A 12,759-nucleotide genomic window follows, 5' to 3' on the forward strand; every position below is an offset into this window, starting at 1 on the left:
CTTGGTACTGACTTCCTTCTTGCAGAAGACAGTAGATCGTAGTTGAGCGCTCACTGCATTAGCTTTGCTACACCTTGCTTCCAGTTCTTTCACTATGTTGCCATCCTGTGAGAATATGCATCCTAAGTACTTGAAACCGTCCACCTGTTCTAACTTTGTTCCTCCTATTTGGCACTCAATCCGTTTATATTTCTTTCCCACTGACATTACTTTCGTTTTGGAGATGCTAATCTTCATACCATAGTCCTTACATTTCTGATCTAGCTCTGAAATATTACTTTGCAAACTTTCAATTGAATCTGCCATCACAACTAAGTCACCCGCATATGCAAGACTGCTTATTTTGTGTTCACATATCTTAATCTCACCCAGCCAGTCTATTGTTTTCAACATATGATCCATAAATAAGAGGAGAGACTTTTTTTTATTAAAAGGAGAGAAGTTTTGGAAAGACCTTTGATTTGCAGCAACATATATGCTGCATATTTTTGTATTACGAAAGTATAAATTCGAACTGCGCCAAACACAGTGCATTAGTTGCCGGAGCGTTGAAACCGAGGTTGCAATGTCCTTTTGTAAGCCAGTCATATCTCAAGCCACGAGATCTCGCCAGCCGATGGCAGCAGCTATTCAAAGCATAGGACATGAGTTATAGTCAGCCAATAGCAAGATCACTGGTTACATGGCGCGAACACACAAGAGGAAAAGTTAACCGTTTACGTTAATGTACACAGTACCATATATCTACAAGAAAAGCTAATATTCACATATAATATTGGTCTCTAAGACAACAGAAGCTAAGCTTTCACATCTAATATTGATCTTTTTTTGCATGTGTGCAAGTAAATTTAAAATTATGACATAAATGTCTTGGCTCAAAATTCTTGTAAGTGGCTGGTCCTCAAACTGTTCAGTTTTGAACCCTCTGTGATTTAGAAATCCATCCCACTTTCTCACACGTAACATAATTCATCTTGTGTAAAAAGAAATTTACTTTGAAAGTAATGCTTTTGTAACCACAGTTAGCAATACTATCTGGAGACTGTTAGAAATAGGTTCGATTTACCAGTTGCCAGATAGCGTCAGAAAACAGGCATTATTGTGCGTGTGCAACTGTAGTGGTGTAGGAAGCCCGCATGTAGGTGTGTATAAAGCACTAAGAGAGCTTACATTACACCATAAAAGAAACAGGGCATCAGAGGATACTCCAAAGAGCATAGGAATTTCGTAAACCATAGTAAAATGCATAATTTGGTTTGAAGTGCAAATTGGCTTTTTCCAGCTTCACTGTGAAGTAGGTCCCATCTGATATTAAGCTTTTCAGTGTGGTGTTTGGGATGTAAATTTTCTTTGAGTACCAGTACTCTACGAACTCATTTTTGGTTCTTTATTATGGCATAATGCTGTACATGGCAGAAGATGATAACGTGCACTTGAAATTCAGCGAACATTTGGAAGTAGCCAATACTGTAGAATGAAACACTTCGTTTCAAATAAAATGATAGCCTCAGCGGAAAGATTAATAAAGCTAAATATCATTAGCAAACTTGCAAAAATAACTTCATTGTTCTGCAAAGTGATTAATGCTTGACTGCAACTAACTTGGAAATAAAATCAAATCAGAAAACTGAAACTAATAATATATTTTTGTCCTCTGTAATTATGTGAATGTATTTTAATTTACTTGATAGCTCCCAGCCACAGAGCTGTACACAAAGAGAAGCAGCGAAATCACTTAACGTAAACACAGGTCATGTGGAGATTAACCCCCTCCCCACTACAACTCAGACAACTCTGTGTATGCGCGAATCTGGCAGCGAAGGCGCCTGAGAAAAATTTTTCTCGTTTGCATCTGGCTGCTTGCTGCTACTGCCGATACGGCTAACAGCTAAACTTCAAGTAGCGGGAAGCAGGAGAAGGTACTGCTTATACGCGAGTAAACTGCACATGCGCAACAGCCCGCTGGTAACTGGTCAAATGAACCTAATGTGAACAGTTGTGACGTCATGCTCCTAGCAAGCAGTTTATTGTTACGAAGAATTACATAGTCTTCGCCCTACGGCCTTTGACATATTTTTGCTATTTGCAAACGCTTGTGCATGCACGATGTTTTGTTGTTGTAAATTGCGCATTTCCTTTGCCACTAAAGTTTTATTTTTTTCCTCTCGTTTATATTTTATTGCTGCAGTATCATTCTCCAGTAGCAGGATACAGTAACATTCTTTGCTAGAGAATCAGTTCTTAAAAGTAAAAATTACAAAAATTTAACTGAAAGCTAAAACAATGAAAAATTCCCGGGTTTTTCCCGGTTTTCTCCCAGATGAAAAAGTTCCCGAGTTTTTCCTGGTAGTCCCGGGTTGTATACACCCTGTATGTACCATACTGTTTTCAAGATATCAGTCATCATCAAATGTTTATTTGCTGTATGTCTTTGCTCTGTTACCAAAAGCATGTGTTCTACTTATATCTACAGTATTATATGGTTGAATATAATAGAGGGAAACATTCCATGTGGGAAAAATATATCTAAAAACAAAGATTCTGTAACTTACCAAACGAAAGCGTTGGAACATTGATAAAGACAATAACAAACACAAACACACACACAAATTTCAAGTCTTCGCGACCCACGGCTGCTTCATCAGGAAAGAGGGAAAGAGAGGGAATGACGAAAGGATGTGGGTTTTAAGGGAGAGGGTAAGGAGCCATTCCAACACACACACACACACACACACACACACACACACACACACAAACACACACACACACACACACACATATCCATCCGCACTAATACAGACACGGGCATTTTGCCGATTATCTTCACTGAAGTGATCAATTGGTTGTCCTTGCCTTAATTATATACTTTAACTACAGCTTTGTGTGCCATTTATTTTTTTGTACATGCCACTGCAGCAGGCTCAATTTGAAATACACAAAAACACTAGGGTAAAGTGTGACACTCTTTCATCCATGGACATACTCTGATAAAGAATGTAGATTTGAAACCTGTGATTGTTTATAGGTCTGCAGAACACTCACCAGTCCTGCATACAGTACTTCTGTATCCCTTCCATTATTTTTCTCAGTACATTTTATAGTTTTATATGCTTTTATATAATTTACAGACACCCATTATATCTTACCATCAAGGACCATAATACCCCACTCCTGCTCTTGCAGCCACTTCATGGTCTGGTCAGCTTCCCACGAACGTTTCTGTGTATGCGTAATCATTGAGTATGTTGTAATAAGAATGCTGCATCCCATTGGTTTGTCTTTGGCTTCAGATGTGAAACGGCATATCATGCTGTCATCCGCTGTGACAAAAAATCACAAATGTTTAATATCATTATCCATTTCTATAGATGTGAAGGGGCAGCTGTTATAGTCAATTGTTATAGCTTGGTTGCTGTCAAACTTTACAGCAATATTCATACAACATAGCAATGCATTTTGAGATTCAAGGTTCCTGTCATCAGGATTTCAGTGTTCAAATTTGATCATTGACTGTTAAATAATGGGAACCTTGAATCTCAAAGTATGTTGTTGTGTAATGCGAACATTACTTACAGTGTTCTGAAAGCTACAAAGCTATAATAAGCCAGAAGTGAAATTATTTGACATAAAATATATACTTTATTAGTCAACACCTGAAATTCATGACAGCACATTTTATAGCTCCTATCAAATTGAAATTTATTGTAGATAAATATTCTTTCCAAATAGTGTGAAAGAAAAACCTCTTCTGCAGATGTGAGCACATCAAATTTAATATAGACTCTTGGAACCCGATGTAAGATTGAGAGAAGAACTACACATTAGAAATGGAATGCCAATAATGACAAAGACTGGTAATACAGACAACTCAGGTATCAAGCAGAAAGGAAAGATAACTGCCAGCCAAAAAGTATTCTTTGTGAGCAGAGCAGTTTTTCTGAACACATGCATGTATATTATGGAGACTAATAGAGTTAGAAAGGAATGCATATTGAAGTGAACAACAGAAAATATGTGAAAATCTGAGACAACATAAATAACAGAACTGTGATGTATAAAAACTAAGGGAAAACAGCAATGACAGGGTGTTTGGAAACAACAGTTTTATTATTATGGAACTAGAAACTAAAGAGAAATAACAATATCCTCTAGCAAAATTCCAAAGGGAAGGGCACTTGCCTACAAAAGAGCAAGGGATAAAACATGCTTAGAGGATGAACAAAGAAAAAACTGATAAAGGGGAGAACAAAGGAAGGAAGAATCCATTAGTTCAGCTAGAGAGACAGAGGATGTGTGGATACGAGCAGAAAGGCCTAGAACAACTAAGAATTACATTTCAAGTATAGTATAATAAACCCATATCTGAGAAGTATTGTGAATCTGAATATAATGAAGCTGACAAAATCTCACACCATAACCTCACTTTTCTCATATTGCACATAGTAAGAAGAAAGATATGGCAGTTTATGGCAGCCAGTTACTTAGTTATTTAGTTACATGTTCTGTAGATCATCTGAATGATTCTTTTATCAAAATGATATAGAATGAGTCATTTTACATGATATGTATAGATGATTAATTTCAAGCATAATGAATGTATAATTTTTTATTTCTGTTCATGCAGATACACTGTAAAGCGAGAGTGTTTTTAACAATGTATCAGTTTATAAACAAAAACTTGAAACAGAAGGAGTAGTCCAAAAGAAATAATTTCAGATTAGATTTAAAACTTGCTTTGTTACCTACAAGACCTGCAAGATGCAAAAATGCAAATGGCTCTGAGCACTATGGGACTCAACTGCTGTGGTCATAAGTCCCCTAGAACTTAGAACGACTTAAACTTAACTAACCTAAGGACAGCACACAACACCCAGCCATCACGAGGCAGAGAAAATCCCTGACCCCGCCGGGAATCGAACCCGGGAACCCGGGCGTGGGAAGCGAGAACGCTACCGCACGACCACGAGATGCGGGCACCTGCAAGATGTTTTATGTTATTGGGAAAATTATCAAAAGTTATTTTTGCTGCTTATTGAACTCCTTTCTTTAATAATGGATAATAAAGATCATTTTTACTTCCAGTGATGTAGGTATGAACAGCACTGTTATCAAATTATGATAAATTTTATTAGTGGATATATGTATTGTGATGGCACAGTCAAAATGCCTAACTCCTTGAAGAGGTACCTACATAATGACCATGGGTGAACACCACATATCATTCTTACTGCTTGCTTTTGTGCAATCAATACTTCCTTTCTAAACGATGAGTTAGCCCAGAGAACTATTCCATAAGACGACGCTGAGTAGAACTACGCACAATATATTATGTGGTTGACTTGTTTGTTTCCAAGACTAGCAATTATACGAAGAGATAAAGTGTCTGAACTTAATTGTCTGCACATCTCAGTAATATGCTGCTTCTGGTTCTAGTTTTCATCGATATGTACACCCAAAAATTTGGAGCATTCGATCCTGTTTACTGACTTCTTATGTGCTACATCAACTGCTGGTATGACTATTTGTTGTACACAACTGAATACAGTGAGTTAAAATTTAAGGAGAGAGTATTTTCAGAGATCCACTTTATGAAATCTTTGAGAGAAGTCATTGACAATCTCTTCCGTAGTTTTCTCTCTACTGGGATTTATTGTAACACTTGTATCATCTGCCAACTTTTTGCATTCTGTTTGTTGTCTTGGAAATATCACAAAAAATATGAACTAGGGATATTTTAGTATTTAAGGCTTCTAATATTTGGCAAGTGAATGTATAAGCTGAGGTTCATGAATGGAATAAACTGGATTTTCTGTGGATGAGTGTCAAATATGTACTTAAACTGTGGTGTATGTGGTTCTCCTATACGTATTAGAAACCTTCTGTTCATATTCAAAACAGATTGTGTTAATGTTTATGTAGGGTTCCACATGCGGACTGATAGATTAATTTGTATATCACTTCCATTGCAACATTTTGTATAGAGATAATCTTTAAGTTGATTGATAATGACTATACGGTTGAAACTGGCTGATAGCAAATAAACTGAAAATTTTACAGCCCATAACTGGCAATGACAAGTGTTTCTGATTATATCTGTCCCTTGATCTGTATTCAGAATATATCAAAGCACAATTAATACTATGGAACGTGTAAGCTTGTGGCCTGCAGCAAAACTATACGTATTTGGTCATATTCAGATTGAAAATCATGGCAATGAAAGTTATCTACATCTACATGGATACTCTGCAAATCACATTTAAGTGCCTGGCGGAGGGTTCATTAAACCACCTTCACAATTCTCTATTATTCCAATCTCATATAGCCCGCAGAAAGAATTAACAACTATATCTTTCCATACGAGCTCTGATTTCCCTTATTTTATAGTGGTGATCGTTTCTCCCTGTATAGGTCAGTGTCAACAAAATATTTTCACATTTGGAGGAGAAAGTTGGTGATTGGAATTTCGTGAGAAGATTCCGTCACAACAAAAAACGCCTTTCTTTTAATGATGTCCAACCTAAATCCTGTACCATTTCAGTGACACTTTATCTCATATTTCACGATAATACAAAATGTGCTGCCCTTCTTTGAACTTTTTCGATGTACTCCGTCAGTCCTATCTGGTAAGGATCCCACACTGCACAACAGTATTCTAATAGAGTATGGACAAGTGTAGTGTAGGCAGTCTCCTTAGCAGATCTGTTACATTTTCTAAGTGTCCTGCCAGTAAAACACAGTCTTTGGTTTGCCTTCCCCACAATATTTTCTATGTGTTTCTTCCAATTTAAGTTGTTCGTAATTGTAATTCCTAGGTATTTAGTTGAATTTACGGCCTTTATATTTGACTGGTTTATTGTGTAACCGAAGTTTAACGGATTCCTTTTATAAGAGCACAGTTCAGCAGAGAATACTTAAGAGTAAATTTTCATTTATGGAACAAGGTGTTCCTACATTATAGATCAGGAATAATTTATTACATACTATTAAAACACTTATCTACTACAAAAGTTAATTTTTGTGTTGCCGAGTTCTCTATCACTATCTTGAATGCAGGGACTCAATAATACATTTTCACTTATTCCATATAAATATAACACATCTCCAAAGGTAAAGTGATTTTCCATATTCATTCTTATGTGCTCAAAGGAAGAGCATTTATGTGAAAAGTAGACTACATGTAGTGACCTTGTTACTATACCTGTGGACCACATTTTGAACTGCTGCTTCCACTGTTCCACAGAGACTCCAGAGTTGCAGAGAACAAGTGCTCTCTTTCTAACAGTGCAACAAGCAGTAACACCCACAAGACTCTTCCCAGCACCTGCAATACAAACAGAGTGATAATGTTTACCTCGCCCATGAGTAATGCACAATAAGATCCAAGTTACATTGCCTTTTATAACAATCTTGCTAAGTTAAATAGATTCAGACAAAGAAACGCACTATCTCCATGGTACACTACCCCAACAACACAAGATACCAATTTTTTTTTTTTTTTCCATCCATGCTAGATCTTGTGAGTTCACAAGATACGGCACGGATAAAATGACACTGAAATTGCCTAGCCAGGGATTCCAAACTGTTTATACCTTCATATTCATGGCTGGCAGCATTGTTCACCAACAAACATACCACTTACTTAATCAAGCAAGGTGACCTAATGGTAAGACAAAGGACTTGCAAGATAGCAGTTCAAATCCCTATCTGGTCACCTTGAAACTGCCTATGACAAAGATTGTTCCTTTGAAATTGCACAGCCTATTGCTATCACTGTCCTTACCCATTCCAAACTTGAGCTCCATGTTTAATGACTTCATCGCAGATGGAACAACAATTAGTTAGCTTACTTCTTTCAGGATATCAACTTCCAGGGATCATCAATAATGGAGTGAAAGAGACTGTTTCATGAAGATATCTATTAGGCAAAAAACGGGTTGTTCCCAGCCGTCTCTGGTGTACAGGCTGCCCTCCATGACAGGCATGTTGTGTGTGAACAATATTGGCCTGCTAAATCAATCTGCTTTGCAGGGCAGCCTAATGTTAGGGGAAAGAAAAGGTTTACCCAGACCCAACATATAGGCTGCCCTGCATGATGGCCTGTATATCAGAAGCAAATAAATAGTATTATGAAACGGATAGTTGCTACTCACCATATAGCGGAGATGCTGAATCACAGATAGGTACAAAAAATGAATAACACAAAAATGAGCTTTCGGCTGACAAGACCTTTGTCGAAAAAAGACAACACACAATTTGTTGGAAACAGACAACCAACCCCCCACCACACACACACACGTGCACTCACGCAAAACACAACACAAGCCACTGATGTGTCACCTGCCCTGCACGACAGGTGTATTGTAGGAGCAGTACTGGCTTGCTTCACTGAACTGTATTGCAGGGGCTACACATGCCAATGAGCATGGCTGGGGTCAGGTTGAGATGGATACAGGAGGGGATGTACTGAGTGAGGGGGGGGGGGGGGGGGGGGAGAAAATGGATGGAGAGAGCAGAGGTGGGGGAGATGCACAAGGCAGGTGGAAGGTGTAGATGGGTATCGTATTTACTCGAATCTAAGCCGCACCTGAAAAATGAGACTCGAAATCAAGGAAAAAAATTTTCCCGAATCTAACCCATACCTGAAATTTGAGACTCGAAATTCAAGGGGGGAGAAAAGTCTTAGACCGCACCTCCAAATCGAAACAAAGTTGGTCCATTGTAACATGAGACACAATTTAGGTCAAATGGATGAAGCTGCAGCTACAGTAGTTTGGTTCGAGTTGTAAGCTTAGCAGTTAAGCTTTACCAGGTAGCCATTGCTATGCGTCAGGCGCTCTGTCCATACTTATATGGGTACCCTTCCTTTTTCACGTGCTTCGTCTGGTTTGATTGTTTTGTTTTGATCTCCTAAGTGCCGTTCTCTTTGTTATAGGTGTTTACGTCACTCTTAAGCTGAAAATGCAATATTGTACTGTGTCATGCATTGTTTGTCACATTATAATAATGAGTGTTTACAACCTGTCACCGCTTGTGGCATGGCTTGCTTTTGTGCACACTGCTGCTGCCTAAACAAAAAAAAAAAAAAAAGGAGAGAGAGAGAAGAAGAAGAAGAAGAAGAAGAAGAAGAAGAGAGACAGAGGAACTGTCTCATTAGCGAAACAATGGTAAGAGACTGCTATTTGTTGTTACACTGCTGCTTTCTTTGATAATGATCAACAAGAACCAAATAATAGACTGCGTATGATATGTGTTCTGAGCTAGAGTTCAGTGAAAATTTTTCTCCGCTTGAAAATCTTTGCAGACGCCTCTTTAGTACATTACATTCTGCTCAGAAATTAAGAGTCGTCTTAGATTTTAAAATCTAGTCAGTTGCCATGCTTCATTTCTGACAGTATCATTAATCAGCATAAGAATAATATGAATATAAACATGACATGATATGATATGTATATTCTTTCGCATTTGCTGTTGTCTCACTCTAGTTTCGTAGTTTATTAGGCAGACAGGATTTAAATGAGATAGCAGCAAACAAAAGAATCATGGCATAATGTTTACAGTCGTATTATTCTTATGGTGAAGAGAATACTGCATGTGATTTACGATTCGTAAAAGTTCCTATTAGCAACCATCTCTTGTCACAGGTAGGAAAAATTTCAAAACATAGAGTTGGCCATATTGACATACATCCCAAACAGTCTTGCCAGCTGGATTTTCGTAGTAGATTTTTAGTGACGAGTTCAAATGCAGAGTATGTTGTTGTGGTCCTCAGTCCGTAGACTGTTTTGATGCAGCTCTTCACGCTTTTCTATCCTGTGCAATGCAGAGTAGCAACACTTATAAAATAAGAATGAAAATAACTTACAAATTAAATGCTGAAATTTAAAACAAAATTTTTTTAGGTTTGTAATACATCTAATAAGAAATGTTTAAAATATTAGTCATGATTCTGAATCACTATCACTTGATTCTTTGTTGCTCAGTTCTTCATGCAGAGCATCATCCTCTGTACCATCTAGTGCATTCGATATCGAACATTTTTTAAATGCTTGTTGCACAATCTGATTCGGAACACACTTCCATGCATCATAAATCCATTGGCACACCTGCAACAAACTTGAGCGTTTTACACATTCTGTTGGTGTCAGTTGTCCGTCGCTTTTCGAAAGCCAGTCTGTGTACATGCGTTTAAGCTTGTTCTCAAATGGTTTATTCAAACAGACGTTAATTGGTTGCAGAATTGACGCCATCCTGCGTGGAATTACTGCCAAGTCCGTTTTGATTTCCTCTAATTCTCATTTTATTGCAGGTATTGTATGGCCTACGTAAGCATCTAATACCAACAGACTGTGCAAACCAGAGGTCACTTGCGTACACCAAGCATTGCACCAGGATGACGATTCCACACACGCCTAATCCATTCCAGCACCATGTCCTCCAAAAACCACCCAGTTTTGTTTGCGCGTACAATTACAATTTTTGGAAATGTTTCCAATTTCAGTAAAGTCTTTCGCTTGAAAACTGTGAAGGGGGGTAATTTATGTCCATCTGCTGTGCAAGCAAGCATGATGGACATCCGCTGTTTTTCACCCCCTGATGTAAGAACACTTATGTCTTTCTTTCCTTTGGCGTCAACCATATAATTTGACAGCATGTCAAAATATATGAGAGTTTGGTCAGCATTTCCTATCTGACCAAGAAGGTATTGCTTTTCTGTGTGCCGCCTAATTATGAAGCGCTGAAATTCCACAAGTTTTTCTTAATAATTTTCGGCAGCTTCTGTGCAACAGAAGTTCGACTCCGAAGTGAAAAACCCCAGTGCTTCATAAACAGATCAATCCAGCTGCGACTAGCCTTAAAATTTTCGATTTTTTGCTCTCTAGCAATTTCATGTGCCTTAATTTTTAAAATTTCGGCATTCCCAGGCAGTAATTTCTGATGCTGTTCCTAAACAAATTGATTTAAAATCACTTCTAGTGCATTATATCGGCCACACTTTGGCCCACTAAATGCTTTAGCCAACTGCTGCTTGAACATTCAAGTAATTTCTCTCTCTGCAGTCGCCCTCGCCTGACTTTGCTCTCATCAATCCCGTATAGCAGACCTGCAGCACGATTAGAACTTTGTTCCGCAAAAGAAATAACTCCCCTCTTGAATTTGGCACTATAATGAAAGCGCTTCATTATGATTCACTAACACCAACAAGCACTTTACAAAATTCCATGAAGCAATAGGTGCCACTACAAGAAATCTTAATGAGCCCCAGCATATCAACTCATGCAACAATCCTAAAGCCTTGTGCATTGTGAATTTCTGTTTACTTTGTTGGATAATGTATGAAAATGCGGTGGTCGAAACTCAGCGCGGAGAAAAAAGCCTGTCTTCTACCTTTCTTTAAATTTAATGATATGAATATAATAGAGGGAAACATTCCACATGGGAAAAATATATCTAAAAAGAAAGATGATGAGACTTACCAAACAAAAGCGCTGGCAGGTCGATAGACACACAAACAAACACATACATACACACAAAATTCAAGCTTTCGCAACAAACGGTTGCTTCGTCAGGAAAGAGGGAAGGAGAGGGAAAGACGAAAGGATGTGGGTTTTAAGGGAGAGGGTAAGGAGTCATTCCAATCCCGGGAGCGGAAAGACTTACCTTAGGGGGCAAAAAGGACAGGTACACACACACACACACACACACACACACACACACACACACACACACACACACACACATCCATCCGCATATACACAGACGCATATACACATGTCTGCTTGTGTCTGTGTATATGCGGATGGATATGTGTGTGTGTGCGAGTGTATACCTGTCCTTTTCCCCCCCTAAGGTAAGTGTTTCCGCTCCCGGGGTTGGAATGACTCCTTACCCTCTCCCTTAAAACCCACATCCTTTCGTCTTTCCCTCTCCTTCCCTCTTTCCTGACGAAGCAACCGTTTGTTGCGAAAGCTTGAATTTTGTGTGTATGTTTGTGTTTGTTTGTGTGTCTATCGACCTGCCAGCGCTTTTGTTTGGTAAGTCTCATCATCTTTCTTTTTAGACATATTTCTTTAAATTTATTTATCTTTGTGCCTGCAAAGTATGCCTGTGTAGCGCTATATATATTCGACGGCAGAAGTTAGTTGTGGTGGCACCTACCAACATTTTTCAGAACTTCCGCTTACTTTGCACTCGATTCTAAGCCGCAGGCAGTTTTTTGGATTACAAAAAACGGAAAAAAAGTGCAACTTAGATTCGAGTAAATACAGTAGTGGGCAGATGGGAAAGGAGAAGGGGAGTTGGAGACACAAAGAAAGAGGGGGAGAAGGATATGGTCAGACGGTAGTTGGAGGAAGATACGGTCAGAGAGAGGAGTGGAGGAAATGAACAAGGAGAGGGGGAGGAGGAGACGAATTGACAGAGAGAATGGCAAGGAGGAGATAAGACAGATAGAGGTGGACATACAGAAGGAGGAATGGAGGTGTGTTAAATATAAGTGTCAGCCGCATATGCAGGCAAAGCTGTGTGGAAAAAGCTAGTTATATTATAACCCATGAATTTACAGATCATGTGTTCATATTACATGTAACGTTAAACTTAATTTATTCAAAGCTCCTTGGAAGTATGCTGGAACTACCACTAGCAAGGAAGACTGACCCCCTAGTTATAATCAGCCAAGATCTTATCTGTCAACATAAATTGCAAAATTAAAATCTTCCATATCATTCAGGGCCGTTATCACTACCAAAATGATCAACAATG

At 38.5% G+C, this 12,759-nt stretch overlaps 1 protein-coding gene across 1 annotated transcript in view; it reads right to left on the bottom strand.

The window, feature by feature from the left end:
* Positions 1–12,759, bottom strand: part of LOC126174981 (general transcription and DNA repair factor IIH helicase subunit XPB) — a 103,202-nt gene that overhangs the window by 20,539 nt on the left and 69,904 nt on the right. Inside the window, exons 10-11 of the mRNA XM_049921457.1 lie at positions 7,199–7,321; positions 3,147–3,320 (exon numbers count right to left, since the gene is read on the bottom strand). Coding sequence (XP_049777414.1) covers positions 3,147–3,320; positions 7,199–7,321 — 297 coding nt within the window. The remainder of the gene's footprint in view (positions 1–3,146; positions 3,321–7,198; positions 7,322–12,759) is intronic.

The sequence above is a fragment of the Schistocerca cancellata genome, chromosome 3 (assembly GCF_023864275.1).
Source record: "Schistocerca cancellata isolate TAMUIC-IGC-003103 chromosome 3, iqSchCanc2.1, whole genome shotgun sequence".
Classification (NCBI taxonomy): Eukaryota; Metazoa; Arthropoda; class Insecta; order Orthoptera; family Acrididae; genus Schistocerca; species Schistocerca cancellata.